Below are 22,896 nucleotides of genomic sequence, written 5' to 3' on the forward strand. Positions count from 1 at the left end.
CTGCTCACGCGGACACGCTCGGCACCTCCGGGCGTCTCTTTCCCCGGTTCTAGGTGGCTGGCACCTCCGGGTGTCTTTCCCCAGTTCTAGGTGGCTGGCACCACCAGGTGTCTTTCCCCCCCAGTTCTAGGTGGCTGGCAACTCCGGGCATCTCTTTCTCCCGTTCTGGGTGGCTGGCAACCCCAGGCGTCTCTCTCCCCAGTTCTGGGTGGCTGGCACCTCCGGGCGTCTCTTTCCCCCGGTTCTGGGTGGCTGGCACCTCCGGGCATCTCTCCCCGGTTCTGGGTGGCTGGCACCTCCGAGCGTCTTTCCCCCAGTTCTAGGTGGCTGGCACCTCCAGGTGTCTTTCCCCCAGTTCTAGGTGGCTGGCAACTCCGGGTCTCTTTCCCCCGGTTCTGGGTGGCTGGCACCTCCGGGCATCTCTCCCCGGCTCTGGGTGGCTGGCACCTCCGGGCGTCTCTCTCCCCGGTTCTGGGTGGCTGGCACCTCCGGGCGTCTCTCCCCGGTTCTGGGTGGCTGGCACCTCCGGGCGTCTCTCCCTGGCTCTGGGTGGCTGGCACCTCCGGGCGTCTCTTTCCCCCAGATCTGGGTGGCTGGCACCTCCAGGCGTCTCTCCCCTGTTCTGGGTGGCTGGCAACTCCGGGCGTCTCTCTCCCCAGTTCTGGGTGGCTGGCAGCTCCGGGCGTCTCTCTCCCCGGTTCTGGGTGGCTGGCACCTCCGGGCGTCTCTCTCCCCGGTTCTGGGTGGCTGGCACCTCCGGGCGTCTCTCCCCCGTTCTGGGTGGCTGGCAACTCCGGGCGTCTCTCTCCCCGGTTCTGGGTGGCTGGCACCTCCGGGCGTCTCTCCCTGGCTCTGGGTGGCTGGCACCTCCAGGCGTCTCTTTCCCCCAGATCTGGGTGGCTGGCACCTCCAGGCGTATCTCCCCGGTTCTGGGTGGCTGGCACCTCCGGGCATCTCTCCCCCGTTCTGGGTGGCTGGCAACTCCAGGCATCTCTCTCCCCGGTTCTGGGTGGCTGGCACCTCCGGGCGTCTCTCCCTGGCTCTGGATGTCTGGCACCTCCGGGCATCTCTCCCCGGCTCTGGGTGCCTGGCACCTCCAGGCGTCTCTTCCCCCGGTTCTGGGTGGCTGGCACCTCCGGGCGTCTCTCCCCAGTTCTGGATGCCTGGCACCTCTGGGCATCTCTCCCAGCTCTGGGGGCTGCTGTGCATTAGACTCGACGTGGACGTCATCTGGTCTGGGTCTGGTTAGGCTCAGGCTCATGGCCCCACCGCAACCTGTGGACTGGACCCCACATCTGCTGTCCCCCCCAAGCCCTCCTCTCTCGATGTGCCACGTGTGCACCCCCAGCCCTGAGTGGGGACGCAGACCCTCCTCTCTGGACAGGCCCCGTGTGTGCTCCACTAGCCCTGGGCGGGGACACAGACACTCCTCTCTGGACAGGCCCCCTGTGTGTGCACCCCCAGCCCTGGGCGGGGATGCAGGCACTGCTCTGTGAGCTCACCAGGCCTTGGGTCAGATCCTCGGGACCAGCCCCACAGTCGAGGGGCTCTTGGGCCTCACAAGCCCTGCATGGGCTGTTTCTCAAGCCGCTCCCTCTGGCCTGGTTGCCAGCACCCGGTCTGGCCCCCAGCCTGAAATCTGGCGCCTGTGGCCTGGCCGTCAGGCCTCTCCTCAGGCGCCGCACCTGGGGCCACAGAGCCCTCAGGGGTGACCCCGCCTCTCAGGACTCAGTCCGCTTCATGAGCCCCCTTTCCCGCCCCTCGGTGGGCTGGCGGCCGTGCTGCAGGCCGGGCAATTGAAGGTGGGCGCTGGGGAGAGTTGCGGTCCTGAGGCCCAGCTGCCCTGGTCCCCTCTGCAGAGCCTTGGGCGGTGGGCCCACCGCGCTCTGCCTGGGAGGGGCGGGGCCTCGAGCTGCTCCCTACTGAGCTTGGAGGCTCGAGTGGGGCTCCTGCCCTCCGTCAGACCTCTGCTCGCACCCTGGGGACCGTCTCCTCTGCAGAGCCACTCCCAGGCGCCCCGTTCCCGTTCTGGCAGGTTTCTGCTGCTCTGCTTTCTGCCGTCTGACTCTGCAGCCGCGGGGCCAGGCCCAGCCCCCTCTGTGTGAAGCGCTTAGCCCGGTCACTGCACGTCTTCCCTGCCAGCTCCCTTTTAAACGTCAGTTCCTGCCTGTTCCTGCTCTGCTGCTTCTGCTGCACAGGTTTCCTATTTCCTTGACGGCTTTCAATTAAACATATCCCCGGTCTTTTCCAGAAACTGTTTCATCTTGCAGCTCCTCCGGGCCAGTAGCGTCCATGGGGTCTGCTGGCTCCAGGGCGGTGCACCCCGGCTCCGCCGCTGTTGGGGCCCCTCCCCTGTTCTCACGGGTCCAGCGGTTTGCAGACAAATCAAGGGATGTGATTTGTGCGCGCCCCTGCTTCCAAGACGCGGCACTGGGGTCTGTCCTTGGGGAGCCGCTGTGCTGCTGGCTGCCTCCTCCGGGCACATTGCCCTTTGGTCTGAAGTCCTCCTAGGCTAGCTTGCCTGTGTGCGCCTGGCCCTGCCTGGCCCGTCTCCCTGCTGCCGGCTTGACTGTGACCCCGCAGGCGACTGGGCCGGCCCCTGCTCACTGCTGCCTCTGGCTGGAAGGATGTGAGGTCCCCTAGGGCCTGTCCACGCCTTTCTCGACCATCGTGTTGAGGTGCCGTGTGGGGCCGACCACAGTCCAGCACCGCCGCTCCCTGCGGGGCTGCTCAGCAGGCCTGCCGCCACGTCAGAGCCCCCGCTCCTAGCACCCCCAGACGACACAAGGGCCAGGCGAGCCCTGGGAGAGGCCGGGGCCACCCCTGCCCCTCTGCTGTGTCCAGCCACGTGCCAGGCGCCACAGGGCTCTGCCGCTGCCCCAGCCAAGGCCCCCTTGAGGACTCCAAGCCCTGAGCCGGTGGCTCCACAGGCACCCAGGCAGGCAGAGCTCCGGTTTCCCAACCGGCTGGCTCACCGGCCTGCCGTCAGACTCCTCCTGTGCCCCCTACTGGCAGGGAGCAGGCACACAGTGGACCTGTGCAGGAGTCAGTGCCGGGGGCCTTGCTTAGACGCGGTGGGGGCTACAGCTGGGGACGCGCACTTGAGTCCCCGCTGGCCGGCTCAGGGCAGCTCCAGCGTGTGGCCTGGGGCCCCCCACCCCATCCAGCAAGTACACCAAGGGCCCGAGTAGACACCACGCCCCTCCCTGCACAGAGGCTGGTCAGTGCTGTGCTCCTGCCAGCTGTTTATTCAGACCCTGAACAGGTGACCAGTGACATGCAGGTCCCCTGGGCTCATGACGGCCTGACTGCCTTGCAGCCCTGATGCTGGGCAGCTCCCAGAGGAGGGGGCCCCGGCTCCCTGGGCAAGGCTGGGCCATGAACAGTGCCAGGCCCCACAGGGGCTGCCAGGGGACACATGGTGCTGACGGGCCCAGGGCCCAGGCCCAGGGGAAAGGGGTGGGTGAGGGGCGGGGGACCCAGTGTCCTGTGCACCCCGGGCCAGTCAGAGGTGACCCTGGCTGCCCGGCGCTGAGCAGCACAGCTGTGGGAGGCAGTGTGTGTGCGCTAGCGTGGTGGGGGCCAGGCCGCGCTCCCTGCGGCCTCCCGGCCCCCTTCCTAAGGCATTCCTGTGGCGAGCTGCTCTGCCCCTGTGCAGTCTGGGCGGCGCTCAGCCCTGGGAAAGGGCCCCGGGCGTGCTCGGCGGGACCGGCGCCTCAGCGCTTCTGGCTGGGGAACCAGGAGAAGAAGGGGCGTGGGCGCGGGCGCGGGGCCTGGAGGACGCGCACGGTGCGCGGCGAGCGCCAGGCTTTGATGGTGGCGTCGTCGCTGGCCGTCAGCAGGAGCTCTTGCTCCTGGGGGCTGAAGACCACCGAGTTGACCACATCCTCGTGCCGCAGCTTGGCCAGGCAGATGTTGTAGTGGCGGTCCCAGATGTAGCCGTGGCGGTCCTCGGCCCCACTGGCGAGCGGACAGTGCGGTGAGCCCCGCCCCCGGCCCCGCCCCGCCCCGCCCCCGCCCCGCCCCGGCATCACCCTGCCACCTGGCCACGAAGTCCCTGCTGACGTCCAGGAAGATGAAGAAGCACTCGTCATTGGGCGTGTAGGCGCGGTGCGCGCGCAGAGCCCGCTTCACCTCCCGCATGGTCTTGAGATCGAAAACCAGCAGGTCGATCTCCTCGGCGATGGGTGGCGGCTGCATGGGGTCGGCCACCACGGAGCCGCTGGGCCAGGCGCGGCTGTTCACGTACAGGTACCTGCGCCGGCACACGGCTCAGTGTGCGCCCACGGAGCGCTGCCCGCCCCCGGGCCGCCCACAGAGGCCCACCTGTTGTCAGGGGACAGCCCCATGCCGATGATGTGTCCATGCACGTCGATGACGTGGTCCAGCGCATCGAAGAAGGCGTCGGAGCCCCGGCCCTCGCCCAGCACGGGCCCGGCTGTGGTCATCTGGTGCGGTAGGATCTGCTTGATGCCTGCAGGAGGGCGGGGGTGGGGGCGGCGCCTCGGTGCCTGGCAGTTCCCAGATGGCTGGGGTGCTGCCTGCCCTGCACCCCCAGATCTGAACGTGTGCCTGCCCAGGGGTGAGTGGGGGGCAGTGCTGGACTACAGCGTGCCCCACCCCCCCAACCCCAGACAAGCGGAGGAACGGACTTCGCCTACAGACAGACCCGCCCCAGGCCCCTCACCGATCTGGTGCGGCGAGTAGGTGAGGCAGCCGGTGGTGAAGATGAGGAGCTTGCTCCCGGCGGCGGCCCTGCCCTGCTCGGGGGGCTTGGTGTGGCCCTGGGCCAGCAGCTCGGCCACCTTAGTCTCCAGCTTGCTCTCCGGCAGCGGCGGCTGTGCCCGGCCCTCCAGGAGCCCGTCCAGGAGGCGCCGCAGGCCCTTGGCGCGGGCCGGGCCCGGGTCGCTCTCCTCGTCCTCGCCGTCGCTGCCCAGGTCAAAGACGCGGCTGGAGTCTGTGCCGGGGGCGCCGGCGTCCAGCAGGAGGTCGGGGCTGTCGAAGCGGCTGCAGTCGGCCACCATGACGGTGCGGATGGTGCTGGCGTTGAGGTTCTGGATCTTGAAGAGCCGCTTTACCACGTTCACGTTCTCCGACTCCACGTCCTGGGGGCGGGAGTGCGGAGGTAGGCGCGGGCTGCGGGAGGCCGCGCCGGCCGCAGGGCCCCCCGCGCGCACCTGGAAGGCGTTGTTGAGCCAGAGCACCGAGCAGGACGTGATGTCCCCGATGCGGTGCAGGTTTCCCGAGATCAAGCTGGTGTCCGTGAGCCAGCAGCCGAACACATCGTAGGGCTTGTTTCGAACCCGGGATAGCAGAGCGAAGGTGTCTGGGGGGAGCAGCAGGAAGGGGCGGGCGGGGGCTGGACGGGTGGGGCGCAGGTGTCTGGGCGGAGGGTGGGACGTTAGGGGCGGGGCGGGCGGGGGCGTTAGGGGCGGGGCGTTAGGGGCGTTAGCCCTCTCTCACCTAGGCTGATGACCGCGATCTCTCCTGAGGAGGAGCTGTGGGGCCCCAGGAACACCCCGGACGCCAGCAGCAGCGAGTCGTCCTGGTTAAACTGGGAGAACTGGGCGTAGCTCCAATTGTAGGGCCGCATGTCCGCGCTGTGCAGCAGCGAGATGGTCAGGTCGTTGTTCCAAATCTGCGCAGGGGGCGCCCAGTAGGCATGCCTGGTGAGCCTGCCGTCGGGTGGGGTCCCTCGTCTCTGGCCTTCAGACCACCCGAGGCCTATGACTGCGTGGGGCTCCGGCCTGCTCTGGCGCAGCTGCGCACAGGGCCCTCTGCTCGTCTTGTAGGCAGTTAGGGCCGCCCAGCCCCGGCCTCCCAGCCCGGGTGGTCGTCCAGGTTCCGACCCTCTCCGGGGGCCACTATCAGCCCTAACCTCCCCCTTGGGCCACCGCCCTCACCTTCACCGTGCAGTCCTTGGAGCAGGAAGCAAACTGGTAGCCCGAGTGAGAGAAGCTGAGGTGCAGGACCTGGTCGGTGTGCTCCCGGAGCGTCTGCACCTCCACGCAGGGCACCGCGTCATAGAGGCGGCGGAACTCCTCGAACCAGGACGTGGCCGCTGTGGGGAGGGTCATGCTGGGGCCGCAGGCCTCGGAGCCCGGGCCCTGGCAGCCGGGGGCCGCCCTGCCCACCCTCTGGCCCCGCTCCCAGGCCCAGTGCTGGGAGGCCCAGCCTGGCTGTCCCCAGCCAGCTGAGGGCTGGTGCTGACCTGGGTGCCGGGGCACATCTCGGGCCACCTGGAAGTAGCGGTAGAACTGCTCCCTCCACAGGAACTCATCCCTGGACACGGCCTGCCACTGGCGGCACACCAGCCCGGCGGCCAGCACGTCGGCCGGGCCCAGGCTCAGGAAGATCTGGTAAACCAGGCTGTCTGGAAGCAGGGGTGAGCCCCCCTCGTCCATCGTGACATTCTGCCCAGGCGGCCCTGAAACACACACAGGCCCCTTGGCTGCCAGTGGGACCAGGGAAGACACTGGCCCCCAGGCCCAAGGAGAGAGGCACAGGAGCCCGGGGCTGAGCGGAGCCGAGCCAGCCCAGCGGGTGCTCCTCCTGCCCCACCAACTGCCCTGCTGGGCATTCCACTGGACTGAGCATGTGCGGAGGGCCGGCTGGCACTGCCTGCACAGCCAAGGAGCCAAGAGCTTCCCCAAGCCCCCCTAGACAGCCGTGCTCCTCGGACCCTGCACTCCTGAGGTCCCACAAGGCCCAGTGATTCCCTGAACGTGCAGCTTCCCGGCCTGGTCCAGCTGGAGCTGGAGTTGCCATGGGCTCGGGGGACTGTCACCCCAAAAGTTCCTCTCCTCAGGAGGACAGGCTTTCCGGGTGGGGCCCTCTGACTTCCCCCCATAGGGGCCCGGGGAGATATTGGTTGCCAGAGCTGGTGACCGCTCCGAGGCCCAGAAGGGAAGGGTCGGTGACCCCTGCACACCATCTCTGACCTTGCTGCCCCAGGCTTCGGAGCGGTCAGCATGGGATAGAGGTCCTTCCCAGGAGAGCCTCCGGGCCGGCGGGACGAGGGCCGGCCCGGCCGCCCGTCCCAGACGCCGCCAGGAACACCAACCGGCCCTGCCCTCTGCCCTCTGGCCTGCGGGACCCCTGCCAGTCGGCCACAGGCCAGCGCGGACGCAGCCGGGCGAGCCGGCGGCGGGGCGGGGCGGGGCGGGGCCGCCCAGCGCCCCCCACCCTCCCTCCGAGGGGCCGCCGGGGGCGGGGCCGTGGCTCGGGACCCCCGCCCCGACCGCGGTCCCGGCGGCCTCGGCGATTCATTCATTGGCCACGGACGCGTCCGGGGAGGTGGGGGGCCGGGCCAGGGGTCGGGGCGGGGTGACGACGCTCTCCGGGCTAGGCCGTGAGGGCCCGGGCCGGGGTCCGGACGCCGCCGTGACGACGTTCCCCGGGCCGGCGCACTCACCGCGGCCGCCTCCGCCCGGATGCGCGGCCCCCGCCCCGGCGCCCGGCCTCAGCCCACGGACCCTCTTCCGCCCTCCGTCGACGCTCCGGCCGCCGCGTCTCTATGACGGAGGCCGCCAGGCTGATGCCACGAGCCCCGAGGCATCGATGACCGTCGCCGGCCGAGCGCCGCCGCCCGCGTCGGCCGTTACTGCGCCTGCGCGTTAGGGCCCCGCGGCCCGGGCCGCGCCTCCTGGTGCCTGTGCGCGCCCGGCCGCCCCTGGCACATCGCCCCTGGCGGCCGGGAGGGGCGGCGGCCGTGGGCGGGGCTGCGGGCGAGGCTCAGGGCCGCGGGTTCGAGACCGAGCTCCGGCGTTCCGCGGCCTCACAGGCCCTCGCTCCGCTGTGGGGAGATGAACGTACAAAGGGGTGAGCACCCGCCGCAGTGGAAATCACCGCGTTTGTGGACAAGAGAAAAAAAGGGAAGGTCGCTCAGTCGTGTCCGACCCTGCGACCCCCATGAACTGCAGCCCACCAGGCTCCTCTGTCCATTCATGGAGTGTCTCCAGGCGAGAATCCTGGTTCGCCTCTTCCTCCTCCAGGGGATCTTCCCTACCCAGGGTTCCAACCCGGTTCTCCCGCGTTGCAGGTGGACTCAGAGCCACCCAGTGGACAAGGACCAGAGGTCAACTTTGACTTTGGACCCCGGACATGGCGACGGGCCCCTGCCGGGAAGCGCAGGACCGAGGTCAGATGTCCGGGGTGAGGCTGAGTTCACGAGGAGCCTGAGCGGGGGGTTGTCTGGCCCAGGGCAGGGGTTTCTGGCTGCGGGAGCGTGGGCAGACTTCCTGGGCGGGGCTGCTGGGCAGCAGCCGACAGCGGACTCCGACCCGGGACGTGGCCGTCCTGCCCTGTCCCTGCCATCGCCATGCTAACCCCCAGGATTGCAGCCCTCTTGACTCTGCTCCTGGCCAGCAGCTCCCTGGGTCAGCGGGCACGGAGACCCCTGCGGCCCCCATCCCCTATCAGCACCATCCAGCCCAAGGCCAACTTTGACGCCCAGCAGGTAGAGCTGGGCCGAGGTGGGGCAGGGCCTGGGCCCACCCGGCTCTGACGCCCCCATCCCTGCATGCCCTCACGCGGCCTCCTCCCTAGTTCGCAGGGACCTGGCTCCTGGTGGCCGTGGCCTCCCCGTGTCGCCACCTGCAGGAGCAGGGCCATCGGGCTGAGGCCACCACTCTGCACGCGGCTCCTCAGGGCTCAGCCATGACTGTCAGCACCTTCCGAAAGCTGTGAGTCCCAGCGAGGACCCCTGAGCCCCCCTCAGCTGCGGCCTCACCCGGGTCGGGGTGCCCCAGCATGCTGGGCATCCTCCCAAGCCGGCCGTGCTCCCAGGGATGGAATCTGCTGGGCAGTGCGGCAGCTGTACGGAGACACGGGACGCCCGGGGCGCTTCCTGCTCCAAGGTGAGGCGGTGGCTGCTGGGGGCGGGCACAGCGCTGACGGTGGGGCTGACCCACCGGCTCCCCACAGCCCGGGGCGCCCGCGGGCCGGTGGACGTGGTCGTCGGGGACACGGACTACCACGGCTTCGCCGTCTTGTACCTGGAGCGGGCGCGGCAGCTGTCAGTGAAGCTGTACGGTACGTTCCGGGGGCCTGGATCTGCCTGCCCGCAGGGCTGTTGGGTGGGCTCTCTCCTCCCTCCTCCCTGCCCCTGCCCTCCGGCCCAAACGTGGGGCCAGAACGGGACGGGGCAGTGGGGGAGCAGGGGCGGATTGCAGCCCCCAGAGCGCCCCGCAGGCCCCGCCCCCTGGGTGCCCAGGAGCCCTTGTGTCCCGCACAGTCCGCTCGCTGCCCGTGGGCGATTCCTTCCTGAGTGTGTTTGAGCAGCGGGTCCAGGGGGCCAACCTGACCGAGGACCACACCCTGTTTTTCCCCAAGTACGGTGAGTGTCCCTCCCTGCCCGTGTCCCCCCGGCTCGCCGCCCGCCCCCTACCCTCAGCTGCCCCTGACCCCTGGCCTGGCCCCCAGGTTTCTGCGAGGCCGCGGACCAGTTCCACACCCTGGACGGTGAGCGGGCAGCTCCAGCGGGCAGTGTGGGGGGGAGGTGCCCAGGGCCCCCTCCCGGCTGAGACGCGTCTGTGCTGCAGAAGTGCGGAGGTGAGGCGGGCGGCTGCCCTGTGCAAGGAAGGAGCCGGCCCGGAGCTGGACCTGCCACCCCTCGTCCACCGCCCCCCGGAAGCTGCCCCTCCCCCGGGAGCTCCGTGGGCTCATTAAACGCTGCAGCCTCAGCTGCTGCCTCTTCCTTTCCATGACGGAACCCTGCCGGGGCGTGTGCCCACCTGTTCTGCTTCCCTGATGGGCTGGAGGGCGGGGGCCCACCTCCTGGTGCCGAGCCCTCCCCAGGGTGGTGGGGGAGGGGAACGGCTCCTGGCCATGGCCTAGGGCACCTGGCACCCTGCCCTCGGACCCCAGTGTGCCCTGCTCTGGCCCCCGAGCTGTGTTGGCGCCTGTGTTTCCTGCCCCCTGGCTCTGAGCAGGCCTACCCCGTGACCCCGCTGGGCCGCCCTGCTGGTCAGACACCCCGGCCTTCTCCAGAGCCCTCCCTGCAGGGCTCCTGCTTGCCTCCTCCTGAGATTCCTCCTGGGAGGCAGGGCCCAGAGCCCCAGGGACCCGTGGCTGAGGCAGAAAGGGCTCCTGGGGAAGAGCACGTGGCTTCAGGGGAGCAGGCAGGGAAACCCCCCCCCCAACTTCCCGGGTCTGGGGCCCATCTGGGGCAGCTGGGAGGCTGCATGGCCCTCATGGCCACTCCAGGGGTGGACCAGGCCAGCAGGGCACAGGACTGCCCCCAGGGGCGAGTCCGTGCATGGCGGCGAGCAGCAGGCACCCCTGGGGGAGACCACGTGGGTGGGCCGGCAGGGGGCCCAGAGTGCCCGGGGGAGGGGCTCAGGACAGATGGTGTGGCCCCCAGGAGCCCACACCCAGGGTCTGCCCAAGGTTACCAGCCACGAGGGACCACGAGATGATCTCTGGTCTGTAGGGGAGAACTTTCTGGAAGGTGGGAGCCCTGAGGTCTGGGGACGCCCCCCAGCCTCTGCCTGGAGGGGCTCCTCCGTGCGACCACAGGCTGTTGGCAGAAGGTCAAGTGTGGGGATGGGGCCTCTCCCGGCGCCCTCCACACATGTGGGTCCCGGGAAGCTTCCCAGGACCCTCATCCATGTCCCTGACGGCGGAGAGGACACCAAAGAAAAAACCCGTGGTGCGGACCCCCGAGAAGCAGAGACGGAAGGGCAGGAGCTCTGATGGGGCCTCTGCCCCACCCCTGCCAGGCTTACTGGTGGCGGGGGGCGCCCAGCTCCGAGCCCACCGGTGAGAGCTTGCCCCCTGGCCCATCCTGTGAAGCCGCAGAGGATGTGGGCCAGTTCCAGCTGCCCCAGGCCCGCCCGCCCGTGCTCTGATGGGCCCCCAGATCCCTGCCCCACCCCCACAGGAGGCTGGCTTTCTTCCCCGCACAGCACCCCATGACAGGTGAGAGCCTGGCCCATGTGATGTCTGCTAGTCGTCCCCGGGGCATTGCAGACAGCTGTGCCTGACACACACTGCCCAGCCTACCCCGTCCCACTGTGCCCCCCATGAGGAGGAGGGGCAGTCCCCCTCAAGAGGACTTGGGGAGGCTTGAGGGCAAATGGCAACCCCCAGGCTGGGGCCAGGCCGGGGCAGGAGGTCAGGGAGTGGGCCTCAGCTTGGCCAAAGCTGCCTAGTCCAGGGAGGCTCAGTGTCTGCCCAGTGGCCACTGCGTGCCAGGCCCCTGCCCCTGGGAGCCGAAGTCCAGGGCCTGCCACTCCCCGACACTGGAGAAGTAGAGTCGGTGCAGCGAGGTGGACGCCGCCCCACCTCCCCACCTGGGCTGCAGGGAGGCCAGGCACCCTGGGGGAGCTGCAGGCCACGAACAGGAGGGACCTCCATCTGGTCCCTGGAGAGCAGTGTCGGAGACCCCTGGGCCCACCTCCGTGTGCCCACCTTCCTCCTCCCCCTGCAGATCCGTCCAGACCTGGGCAGGGGGTGCGGTTGCTGGGAGGAGCCCACAGCCCTGCAGGGCCCAGTGTCCACAGTGGGCAGGGACCATGTCCCTTAGTGCTAGACTCCCAGCTGGGCAGGCAGACGGGGCTGGCGGGAAGGGGAAAGGCAACGACCCTGCCAAGCTGGGCACCTCGTCACCCGGGCTGCGGCTCCGGGCTGGCAGTGCCCAGAGGCCCCCGCAGGCCTGGCTGCACGTGCTCAGGCAGGAAGGAGGGTCTCTGCCCTGAGTGTGGGCGGCTGCGGGCAGGAGGCCAGGCTCCCTAGAGCCTCTTCGGGCTTCTGGGCAAGGAAGGGTGCTTCCAGCAGGGCTGGGGGTCCGGGGGCTGCGCCAGGACCTCTCGAGGGCAGCCCAGCCCAGCCCCAGCTGTTAAAACGGAGCTGAGGGCCGGGGACACCGGAGCGAGCGCTACAACCGCACTGTATTTTGTTTTCACTAAAACGTGTGATGAGCTCTGGCTACGCTTGCAAGGTGCAGCAACTGTACTTCTGGGTGAGTCATCTTTAGGCGCGCGCTCAGTTGTGCCCGACTTTTTACGACCCCATGGACCGCAGCACACCAGGCTTCCCTGTCCACCATCTCCCGGAGCTTGCTCCAGCTCGTGGCCTTCGAGTCTGTGACACCCTCCAGCCATTTCCTCCTCTGTCGCCCCCTTCTCCTCCTTTATAGTTTAAAAAACTAGGGGCTTTCCTGGTGCTCCGGTGGCTAAGACTGCTCCCAACGTAGGAGGCCCAGGTTTGATCCCGGGTCGGAGGACCAGATCCCACACGCTGAGACTAAAGATCCCTCGTGCCTCAGTGAAAACTGAAGATCCTGGTGGCCACGAGACCCAGCATAGCCAAATACGCTTTTTTAAAGAACTGTTTTCAGAATCCAGTTGCGACAGTCGCTCTAGATGAGTCGTTTTTATGCGCACCCTCAGTCCCGTCCGACTGCGGACACGCGCGACCCCACAGACTGCAGCCCTCCAGGCTCCTCTGCCCCTGGTATTTTCCAGGCAAGAGTGGTGGAGTGGGTTGCCATTTCCTTCTTCAGTGGGCCTTCTCGACCAAGGGGTCAGACCCACGTCTACAACGGCAGGTGGAGTCTTCACCACCGCGCCACTTGGGGAGCCCTGAGTCGTTTTGTGTAAAGGTGTTTATCGACTATGGTTGAGCTTTGCCTTTTAATTGTAAGAGTTGGCTTTTTATCGGGCTTCCCGGGGGTGGTAAAGAACCTGCGGCTCAGGCCTGGGGTGGGGGAGGATCCCCCGGAGCAGGGCATGGCAACACGCCCCAGCACTCTTGCCCGGAGAATCTTATCAGGAAGAGAAACCTTGAAAACCTTAGGGGACTTTGATTGGCAGTCTTGGTCAGGGAGCCTGGAAGGGCCGTGCATGCCTGACTCAGACCCCCCAGCCCCACAGGGATGAGGCTGCCGCGCCCCGGCCTCCAGTGCCGCGCTCCCGCAGAGGCTGCAACACCAGCGGGCGCTCTGCGTTTTCTGGCCACGCAGCTGGCGGGAGTTCCCAGACCAGGGACTGAACCTGGGCTGTGGCGGTGAAAGCCGGGAATTCGAGCCACTGGGCCACCAGGGCACGCCCTGTGCTCGGCGCTTCCTGGTGGGCACCTGCTGCCCCTGCCCCCGAGGAGCTCCGGTGGACGGCGGGCCAGGCCCCTGCGTGTGGGGAGAGGGGCCTCCAAGTCCCCCAGCTTGTGAGAGGGCTTCAGGGGGGCTCACTCACCCTTCCCGCTCCCCTGCAGCAGTGTTCCTACTCTGCTGGGTGCACACGTGGCGGAGGCCGCCCTGCCTGTGGCGGGGACAGGGCCTGCGGGGTCAGGCAGGGCCTGGAGGGGGACAGGGCCTGCAGTGGGGATAGAGCCTGTGGTAGGGGGACAGGGCCGGGGGGGCCGGTGGGAGCCCTGGGCCTGGGGCTCCACTCAGGCCTGGGTTGGGGGTGGAGCCCCCGCCTGGCCTCTGCCGCTGCAGGAGCTGACCACGGAAGGCCCGATGGTCACACAGCACTTGGGGGGCGGGCTGTTCCATTCTGACACGCTGCTGACCGCCGCCCCATCCCCCCGGAGGGCCCCGTTGGCCGGGCGGCAGTGGCAGGATAACTGGGCCTGGCGCGGCAGAGTGCCCCCAGCCCGGGAGGCCAGGTGCTGCCTTGGCCGGGTTTAGGGTCCGGTAGGGTCAGGGGCGTAGGATAGGAGCTTTCAGAGGGGCTGGGGCTGCCCCCCGGCTTAGGCGGAGCATGATGGGTCCTTTGGGAGGTTGACCACCAGGTCACTGAGGCCAGAGTCCCTGAGCAGAAGACCTGTGCTAACCGGCCAGGCCCAGGGAGGTCAAGGCAGGGCCCGCAGATCCCCCGTCCTACCCCATCTAGCTGGGAGGAAGGACCCAACCAGGGCCAGGCCCTTCCCAGAGGAGAGGAGGCGGCCTGGGACTGAGCCAAGGCCTGAAGCCTCGGGCCCGGAGGCCAAGGGTGGACGGAAGTGGCCCAGGGCGAGCTCGGGGGTCGAGTACAGGTCCTTCCCATGTCTGACGGAGCCCAGCACCCAGTGCCCGGCTCTGTCCTCCCCCAGGGGTGTCTGAGGCCACCCACGCCCTCCACAGCTGCCCTCCAGCCCCCAGGACCAGTGTGTGGGGCCGCCCCCCACCACCGCCAGCCTTCCCTGCCCCCTCGTCCTCTGCCCGCCTCCCGGGCGGTGACTCAGGTTCCCCCAGCCCTGTTCTGGCCCTGCTTTGGCCTCAGGGCTGTGGAGCCTCCTGCTGCCCCGCCTGTTCCAGAGTGAGAACACCCTGGCCTTGACCCCGACCCCTGGGCTCCCGCCTGGAACAGAGCATTCTGTCCTCTGCCTGGTGCAGCTGGGCCAGTGTGGGGAGGCACCCGGAGGAGGCAAGGGGCGGCCGAGCCCGGGAGGCTGGCTCGGGGGCCTCCCTGGGAGGGTTGGACCCAGTGGGCACCCCACCGGCCCCATTGGCTTCCCACGCTGTCCAGGCTGTGACCCAGATGCTCTCATCTCTGGTGGGCAGGGCCTGATTGGGCCCCGCCCCTGGAGCCCACCCCCAGCCTGGTTCTGAGGAGGACGTCGTGGGGTCACACCCCTAGGGAGGGGCGCCCGCCCAGCCGGCCGATAAAGAGGTGGGCGAGCCTGGGGTCAGCAACACCAGTGGCGCGTCCTGCCCCGTCCCTGCTGGGATGGGCCTGTGGGTGGCTCTGTGGGTGCTTCTGTACCTGCCGAGAGCCCTCCAGGGCCAGGACCCACACACCCGGGCAGCCCCCAGCTCCGTTCTGCACAGTTTCGAGGACAGCAAGGTCAGGGCCAGGAAGGGACGGGAGGTGCCCACCAGGCCCGGGTGCGGGGAGTCAGCCAAGCCAGCTCTCTGGGCACCCCTGCCATGGAGACCCCTGGCCTCCAGCAGCAGAGAACCCTAGACTCCCCCGTAGTCCCCACCTCCCCCTGCAGAGTTGTGGGGAACGTCTCAGTCCCCCTGCACAGAGAGGTCCCCGGGCCAGCGTCACAGTCCCTGCTGGGCCCGGGCTCTCTCGGGCTCCTGCGGGCATGAACGAACACCGGGAGCCGTTGCCTGGCCCCTGCCTACCCCCAGCCCCTTGCAGTTCCAGGGGGAGTGGTTTGTCCTCGGCCTGGCGGGCAACACCCACACGGTAGCAGACAGGTCCCTGCTGAGCCCTTTCACAGCGACCTTCACGCTAAACAAGAACAACCGCTTAGAAGTGGCGTACGCCATGTTCCGGTGAGTGAGGGGCTGGGGCCCAAACCCTCAGAGGCCGATGCTTCCGTGGCCGCTCCGCCGAGGGCTCCGGCCGCACTCTCCCAGGGCCTTCCTCCTAACTGGATGTCCAGCACGAGCTGCTAACAACCTCACCCGGGTCTGGGGGGCCGTCTTCAAAAGAGGGGAGGCACGGACTAGATCACAGACTCAGGAGAGCCCAGGGCTGGTAATGCCAGGTTCCACGGGATCCAGGATCTCAGACACTGTGATCAGAGGCTCCTCACCCCCCTCCCTCTCCTCTCAGCTCTGCCTGCCCTAGACTTCCGTTCAGGCAGGTTCTCCCCTCACAGGGATAAGATGGTGGCTTACACTGACCTCCTCAGGATCAAAATTCCAGAACAGAAGAAACATCCAGGCCAGCCTGGCCATGGTGTCTGATCGGCTCTTCTTGAGTCCTGCATTCCCCTGGACCTGTTGCTGTGTTGTTCAGGGTGACAGGCACTGTGGTGGACCGGCCAGGATGACTGGCTGGGGAGAAGTGGGGAGGCTTGATGGACAGCCCTGGGGTCCCCTGGGGGTGCACAGCCCCCCCTGGAGATGGGGAAGCCACAAGGCTTCCTTACCCGGGCAGCTCCTCCAGCAGGTCCTGTGGCCTTCCTCGCCCACCCACCCACCCAGAGATCTCTTTTGCTTGGGGCTCTTGGATCCCGGCATGAGACAGGAAGCCCGGAGGCCAGCACCAGGGCACACAGCAGCCCCCTGCCCCGGCTCTGTGCAGGCCCAGCCACGCCAGACCCCAGCGGGGAGTCTCCAAATCCTTACCCGCTCCCGATCCCTCTGGGGGCTGGGACCCAGTGCCAACGCCACCTCCGGAAGCCTCCGCCGTTGCTGTCAGTCGAGTGCGTTTGCCTGGCAGGGTCAGGGCACCAGGTCCTGCCTCCCAGCTCAAGTCCAGGGCCCACCCAGAGCTCTCCCAGGCACGTCACGGCCCAGAAACACCGTCCCTCGAGCGTGCGCCTCGGGTGCATTTCAGGTCTGATTCCAGGCCAAGGAATGGTCAATGGATGGTCCAGACCGAGGCCACAGGTGGGTGGGCCACACGGCATCAGAGCTCCCAAGGCTGAGGTCCCCCTCCACAGGGCAAAGCCCCAGGTCTGCGTAGGGCTCGTGAGTGGGCCCTCCCGGTGGGTCCACCTGGGGGCAGCCCCTGGGAAAGGCCTGGCCAGGTTCTGGAACCTTCTTCCTGCCCGTCCCCCTCCCCAGGGGCCAGCGCTGTATCACCTGGTCGTACGAGCTTATTTCTCAGTCCCAGCCTGGGGTGTTCTCAGTGGATCACAGTGGAGGTGAGGGGGTGGGGGGTGGGGGGAGGAGGGGGCAGCCTGTGGGGGCTGGTGGGGAGGCCTGACGAGGCTGCACCCCCAGAGCCCGGGGCGGACCCCGAGGAGATCCACGTGCACGACACGGACTACGCATCCTTTGCCCTCCTGCTCTCCAGGAAGCAGTCGGGCCTGCAGTGGGTCCTCAGGGTCAGCCTGCTGTGTGAGCCCCTCGCCCCAGCGCGGCCGGTCAGGGTGGGTGGGGGGCGGGGAGGCCAGCCTGTGCTCCCCCGCCTCGTGGCTGAAGCCAGGCCGTGCTCCTTGGCCCCCAGGCAGAATATGGGCCATTCAGACTCAGTTGCTGGACAAGTTTGTCTGCCTGGTCCGAGCTCAGGGCCTCTCGGACGACAACATCATCTTCCCGGACCTGACAGGTGGGCTTCTGCCCCGGCTGGGGTCTGCCCGGGCCCTCGGAGCCCTGTGGGGCCCTGCTGGAGCCCGGCCCACACTTGGGGCCCAAGTGTAGGGTCCCAGCTACCCCAGGGTTCAGCCTGAGTGTGTACTGGGGGGTCTCACTGCTCCTTGGTCTCCTCCCCACCTGGGTCCCCTTCCCCGGGGCCACCCCCTCCCCCAGGGTCTCCCTTCCCCCAGGTCACCCCTCTACACCCAGGTCACCCCCTCCCATCTGGGTCCCCCTTCCCCGGGTCACCCCTCTCCCCCAGGTCCCCCTCTGCCAGGTCAACCCTTCCCACCTGGGTCCCCCTCCCCCAGGCCCCCCCTCCCCTGCCAGGTGCCCCTCCCATCACCCCTGAGTTTCTTGCCTCTGCCCTTACACGTGATAGCCACATGCTTGAACATATACCACTTACACATGCACGCATGCATACACACGTGCACAGGGAGGATGCCCTCGGGTACACACTCGCTCACAAGCACGTGCACGCCCACCGCACAGCCACCATGCCTGGCCACCGAGGTCTGCAATGAGTCTGGCCCCATGGGCACTCCCCCCTGGAGGTCAGGCTGGCGGCAGGGCAGCCCCTCGAGGTGCCTTGGCCCCCACCCCAGCCCTGCCCACTCCCTCCCACCTGCCTCTTCCCCTTTCCCTCCTGAAAGCGACTGCGCGCACATGCACACATGTGTGCACGTGTGCAAGTGTGTCAGTGTTTGCTGTGTGTACGTGTCAGTGTGCACGTGTGTTCACGTATGTTGGTGTGTACGCGATCACGTGTGTGTGCATGTGTGTTCCTGTATGTCCGTGTGTCTCTGTGTGTGCACGTGTGTCAGGGTGTGCGTGTGTGCGTGCGTCTGTGTCTGCCTCAGCTTCCCTCCCAGCTCTGCCCCCGTCCCCTCTGGCCTCTGTCCCGAGGCTCTGTCTCTCCATCAGACTGGTCAGTCCTGCCTGACAACTGCTGAAAGATGAAGTCACCTCACCCCCCGCCAAACCCGGCCTCACTGACCCGCTCTCCCCACCTCCACTCCCAGCATGAAATAAACGCGCTGTGCTGGGGCCTAGGAGTGTGAGCGACCGTGACCTTGGGGTAGGTGGGGAGGCACCCGGGTGGGGGCTGCTTTCGGAGCACCCGTGCCCAGCCCCTGCCCACCAGGGGCGTGCGCACGAGAGCGTGAGTGTGTCTGTACGTCCTTGTGGGCAGTACTAGGTGGTTCCCAGGACAAGGCCCTTCATCCTCCAGCTCCTTGCTGGGGGCCCTCAAAGGCCCCTCCCTGCCCCCAGAAGGCCCGGAGGACCGGACACAGAGGCCCCAGGCTGGGGAAGGGGAGCTGGGCCTCCTGCCACTGAGGGTGCGGAGACAGGGACACTGCAGGACAGAGACCTGCCAGCCAGGACACCAACCCCAGTCTGAGCACCAGGGCACTGCCCCTTCCTGAGTCTCCTCCCGGTGTACCCCCGGATCTACCGCCCAGGAGGTGTAGTGTGCGCCCAGGGCCAGGGTGGAACTGGCCCCAGGAGAGGGCAACAGGCATCCAGAGAGACCCCTGCTGTGCCTGACCTTGGCCTCCAGGCGCATCTACCCTCAGGAGAACTCCGGGTGGGGCTCGTTTAAAACTCCTCTGAAAGCAGCCCTTCCAGCATCCCTGGGCGGTGGAGCCTGGTCCCACAGACATGTCCACCGAGCAGGGTGTCGCAGAAACCAGGCAGGTTCTGGGACAGAAGCCCTCCTTGATGACCCAGATCGACCCCGTAATAGACCCCAGGGGCACAGCGTGTGACGGCCTCCTGTGGTCACGGTTTGATTATCTCTGTGTGCATCTGACTCTCCAACAGCTCAGGCTGTCCAGACACAAGCCTGCTCTGCCCGCCGCTGTGTCCCAGACCCCGAAAGGCAGCGGACACAGAGGAGGCGGTGAAGACCTGCCTGCTGGGGCAGGGGGCGGGCCCTGAGCGGATGGACGGATGGAGGGAGGGGGGGTGAGCAGAGGGCTCAAGGTGTGCAGGTGGGTGGCTGGTGGGAGGACGAGTGGAGAAGGTGGGCATGAGGGTGGCTGTGTTTTTGACCGAGGGCTTGTGGTTGTGGGGCGCATCCTTCCTGAGTGAAGATGGGCCTCTCCTCTGTGGACTGGCCACCGGGTGGTGGTTCACAGGCTGGACCCTCTGCCGTGGTCTCTTCTCTGCCCCGCCGTGTTCCTTCCTCTGTCCTTCCCCTGCTGACCCATGGTGTTCTCCATGGACAGGGGCCATCCTTAGAGGCAGGTCTAAGCCTTCGCCGGCCTGGGGCGCGGGCCAGGCAGGGGACAGCAGCTGGGTGGGGTCCGGACCCCAGGCGCAGGCAGAGAGGAGGGGCCCCGCTCGGCCCCCAGCCTTCTTCTTAACCCTGCACAGCCCTGTGAGGGGCGGGGGGTGCTCCTTGGTGCCTCTGCACAAATGAGGAAACTGAGGTTCAAGGATGCTGCCCGACCCCTTGGCAGAGTCACCAGACCTCTGGCCACCCGCACGCCCCTCCTGTCTGGTCAGTGGGGTGGGCCTGAGGTTCACTGTCAGCTGGCCTGGAAGCACTGCGAGGGTTGGGGATGGATAGGCCCTCTGGTCCTGAGGGGACTGAGCCGGGGTTGGGCAGAGACGGATGCTGGAAGGATGTGGTCTGGCCTGCGGCTGCCCCGCTGATCTCCGTGGGAAGACAGAAAAAAATAAAATAAGTCACTTCAGTCGTGTCCGACTGTGAGAGACCCCATAGACGGCAGCCCACCAGGCTCCATCCCTGAGATTCTCCAGGCAAGAACACTGGAGTGGGTTGCCATTTCCTTCTCCAGTGCATGAAAGTGATAAGTGAAAGTGAAGTCGCTCAGTCGTGTCCCACTCTTTGCGACCCTATGGACTGCAGCCCACCAGGCTCCTCCATCCATGGGATTTTCCAGGCAAGAGTACTGCAGTGGGGTGCCATCGCATTCTCTGATATTTAAAGTCTGCTGCTGCTGCTACTAAGTCGCTTCAATCGTGTCCGACTCTGCCCCAGAGACGGCAGCCCACCAGGCTCCCCCGTCCCTGGGATTCTCCAGGCAAGAACACTGGAGTGGGTTGCCGTTTCCTTCTCTGCGGGAAGACAGAAGGGCCTGTTTAACCGTCTGAAGAGCAGTTTCTGACTCTGAGCTGCCAGGCCCCGCCCACGAGTGACCGGCAGCGCTGGGAGCCTTCGGGGTGTCCCGCAGCCCCGCCCTCCGGCCTGCCCCTCCCCGCCCCGCCATGGCCCCGCCCTCCAGTCTGGCCCCGCCCTCCACGCCCCGCCCATCAGTGATCGGAGCCTGCAGGGTGTCCCCAGCCCCGCCCCTCCCTGGCCCCGCCCTCCGGCCCGGCCCTGTCCTCCAGGCTGGGTCTCTGCCTGTCCCCATGGGAGGGTGTGGGGCAATGGCCCCGCCTGGCAGGCCCAGATGGCTTGCTTTTGGCTAAAGTCATCGCGTAGCTGCGCAGGGTCACTGCAGCCGCCCACCCCCTACCCCCGCTGGCCCGAGTGTTCCCACGGCTGTCCTACTGGCCGTCTGTCCAGGTCATGCCCTTGGCCCATGCCACCTGCTGCCTCTCTCTGAGGCTGGCTGGACGTCCCTCCCTGGGACGGCTCTGGGTGGCTCGGTTACCAGCCTGTCCCCAGGACGGGTCAGTATCACCTGGAACCCCACCTCTGCCCTCTGACAAGCAGAAACCCTGTAAAGTCGAAAGCGGGGGCCTGTCCCTGGATGCAGACTCACTGGCACCTGAGCCTTTAGAGGCATGAAGACGTCAGAAGACCCCAGCCCCCTGGGGGGCTCAGCCCTGCGGTTCTCTCAACCAAGCCCCCTTGCAGGCAGGGCAGTGTGGTGGCCGCCTGCCAGCAGGGCCAGACGTGGGCGAGGGCCCAGACCAGGCCCCAGTCCCGGTCGTGGGTTTCTAATCCTGCTGGCCGGGTGGACACACGGGCCCAGCTGAGCTGTGGCCGTGACGTTGGTGGGGGTGTAGAGTCCGGGAACCCGAGGGTCAGTGCAGCTCTGTTTCCTCCCAGGTCTGGGGGCCCCCGAGGGGACACATGACTGGGAGGATGGAGCTGCGTCTGGCTCTGGGTGGCCGCAGTGACTGCCCCGGCGCAGGAGAGACCACCCCAGCCCCTGGGGGACCATTTCAGGGAGAGCAGCCCCCACCAGGGAGAGAGGGCCCTTGAGGCCTCAGGACCCTTTGAGGCCCCATGTCTGCGACTGGGCTTGCTGGGTCTGACCATGTGATGGGGGACAGGGCAGGGCAGCTAGAGGGACAGCTGCACGCCTGGGGGCTGGGAAGAGGGCACACGGCTCCTGCCACTGCAGGGCCGGCGGGTGTGGAGAGGGCGGGACCATGGGCGGCTGACCCCGATCCCCTTCCCTGGTGAGGAAGCCACAGTTCCCCGCTGTGGTGGGGAAGGGCTGGGGCGATGCTGAAACACGGCCTCCACCTCCTTGGCCTTGCCCAGGCCTCCCGCACACGTGTCACACGCACACCACACACACACACACACACAGCACATGCAGGCGCACACATGCCCCCTGCACACGCGCCCACAAGGCTCTTGTTCCTGGTAACTTGCGGGCACTAGCTGTGAAGTCTGAGGCCCGCGGCAGCCCCACACAGGGCCAGCCCAGCGCCCGCCATCCAGGAAGGGACACACAAGATCCCAGCCTTGGAAATGCCGGAGGAGGTCAGGGGAGGAGGTACCAGCCGCTGAGCAGGCGATCAAGGCTCTCACGCCTCCTGCCCCGGGGTGTGCGCTCTGCTCTCCATGCCCACACGCTTCTGCGACGCAGCCTAGAGAGAGCGTCGGGTGGTTGGACCACCGGGCTGCACACCTGCCGGTGCGTGGCCAGGCCCCAGGTGAGCCTTCGGATTCGGTGGCGGGTGTGGAGAGCAGCTCGTCTTTGCGGCCCAAGACACGCCTCGTGAGGACGATCCCGTGCTCGTGAAAGCTGCCAACCTGGATGGCCCTCCCTGTCCACGTTCGGGGCTAGGTCCAGCCTCAGCAGGAGAGCCCCAGGGGCTGTGAACCTGCCCCGCAACGTTCAGCCACAAAAAAGAAGAGTCTGACACTCGCTGCACCAGCGTGAACCCCGAGGACACTGAGGCCAGATACAAAAGGCCACAGAGCGCGTGGTTCCGTTTACATGAAGCGTCCAGAATAAGCAGATCCGCAGACAGCCGGTGGAGCGGCGGTTGCTGGGGGCTGGGGCGGAGGGGTTAGGGAACCCTAAGTAGCTTCAGAGTGGGGGCTGGAATCCAGGAAGACCAAGGCGTGGCTCGGGGCGGGGGAGCTTCCGGCCCCGCCGGACCTCCTGGGAGCACATCACTAACAGCCAGTCATTTGATTGCCTGCTTGATGCAGCCTCCCCAGACCCCGCCTGTGAGGCCTGGAGCGGTCCGCTGCTCGGTGAGCGCGCAGAGGTGCCGGCAAGGCCGTGCACCCTGGCCCTCGGCCGATTCCACCCTGTACCTTCAGGATACATTTCAAATAGCAAGTGAACTGTGGGCCTGCTTGTGTGGGCTGCCCCAGCTGGTACTGAGCCGAGGAAGGGGTCACGGGAGCCCCTGATTATAGCTGGTGAGGTGGTGGCATCCGATGGGAGGGGACAGCCCTGTGGGACGCAGTCCTTGGTCTGTGGGGTCTGCACATACACCAGGGAGTTAGTGTCAAAATCAAACTGTGGGACCCCCAGCTGGTGCCGAGAACCAGAGAACTGGCTGGGGTGGAAACCGCCCCGCTTGCTGTCAGAGTGCTGTCTGTAAAAGTGGCTCAGAGCTGCGCGCTCGGAATGAGGCTGCTGCATCGTAGGGATCCCATGTCTAGAGTTAATAGACGCTGCCCACAAACACGTACATGTGTGCACATGCACATATATACACACGTGTACATACAGGAAAACCCATGCATGTATGCACACGAC

The 22,896-nt window shown here is 67.3% G+C and overlaps 3 protein-coding genes across 7 annotated transcripts; 2 read left to right on the forward strand and 1 right to left on the reverse strand.

Moving 5' to 3' along the window:
• Positions 1-3,228: 3,228 nt before the first annotated feature.
• On the reverse strand, positions 3,229-6,595 carry FBXW5 (F-box and WD repeat domain containing 5). The gene is given in 9 exon segments (XM_052648089.1): positions 3,229-3,960; positions 4,043-4,255; positions 4,327-4,474; positions 4,688-5,105; positions 5,178-5,326; positions 5,464-5,638; positions 5,904-6,061; positions 6,212-6,437; positions 6,440-6,595. Coding segments are annotated over 9 exon segments (1,872 nt in total). The 5' UTR covers positions 6,581-6,595; the 3' UTR covers positions 3,229-3,716.
• Positions 6,596-7,843: 1,248 nt separating this feature from the next.
• C8G (complement C8 gamma chain) lies at positions 7,844-9,680 on the forward strand. Of its 5 annotated transcripts, XM_052649347.1 has the most exons (9): positions 7,844-7,961; positions 8,042-8,140; positions 8,371-8,458; positions 8,548-8,684; positions 8,788-8,858; positions 8,926-9,033; positions 9,236-9,337; positions 9,424-9,462; positions 9,543-9,680. In XM_052649347.1, the coding sequence occupies exons 1-9, from the start codon at positions 7,912-7,914 to the stop codon at positions 9,554-9,556; spliced, it is 708 nt and encodes a 235-aa protein (XP_052505307.1). In that variant the 5' UTR covers positions 7,844-7,911; the 3' UTR covers positions 9,557-9,680. The 5 variants fall into 5 exon arrangements, with proteins under 5 accessions (XP_052505307.1, XP_052505305.1, XP_052505306.1 ...); XM_052649345.1 differs by having other exon boundaries at positions 8,042-8,154; positions 8,368-8,458; positions 9,424-9,548; XM_052649346.1 differs by having other exon boundaries at positions 8,042-8,154; positions 9,424-9,548.
• Positions 9,681-14,651: 4,971 nt separating this feature from the next.
• Positions 14,652-17,919, forward strand: LCN12 (lipocalin 12). The gene is made up of 6 exons (XM_052649720.1): positions 14,652-14,768; positions 15,072-15,208; positions 16,451-16,530; positions 16,610-16,726; positions 16,836-16,937; positions 17,891-17,919. Exons 1-6 carry the CDS (start codon positions 14,652-14,654, stop codon positions 17,917-17,919), a joined length of 582 nt encoding a protein of 193 aa, XP_052505680.1.
• The last annotated feature ends 4,977 nt before the right edge of the window (positions 17,920-22,896 follow it).

This window comes from Budorcas taxicolor, chromosome 11 (genome assembly GCF_023091745.1).
Source record: "Budorcas taxicolor isolate Tak-1 chromosome 11, Takin1.1, whole genome shotgun sequence".
Lineage (NCBI taxonomy): Eukaryota > Metazoa > Chordata > Mammalia > Artiodactyla > Bovidae > Budorcas > Budorcas taxicolor.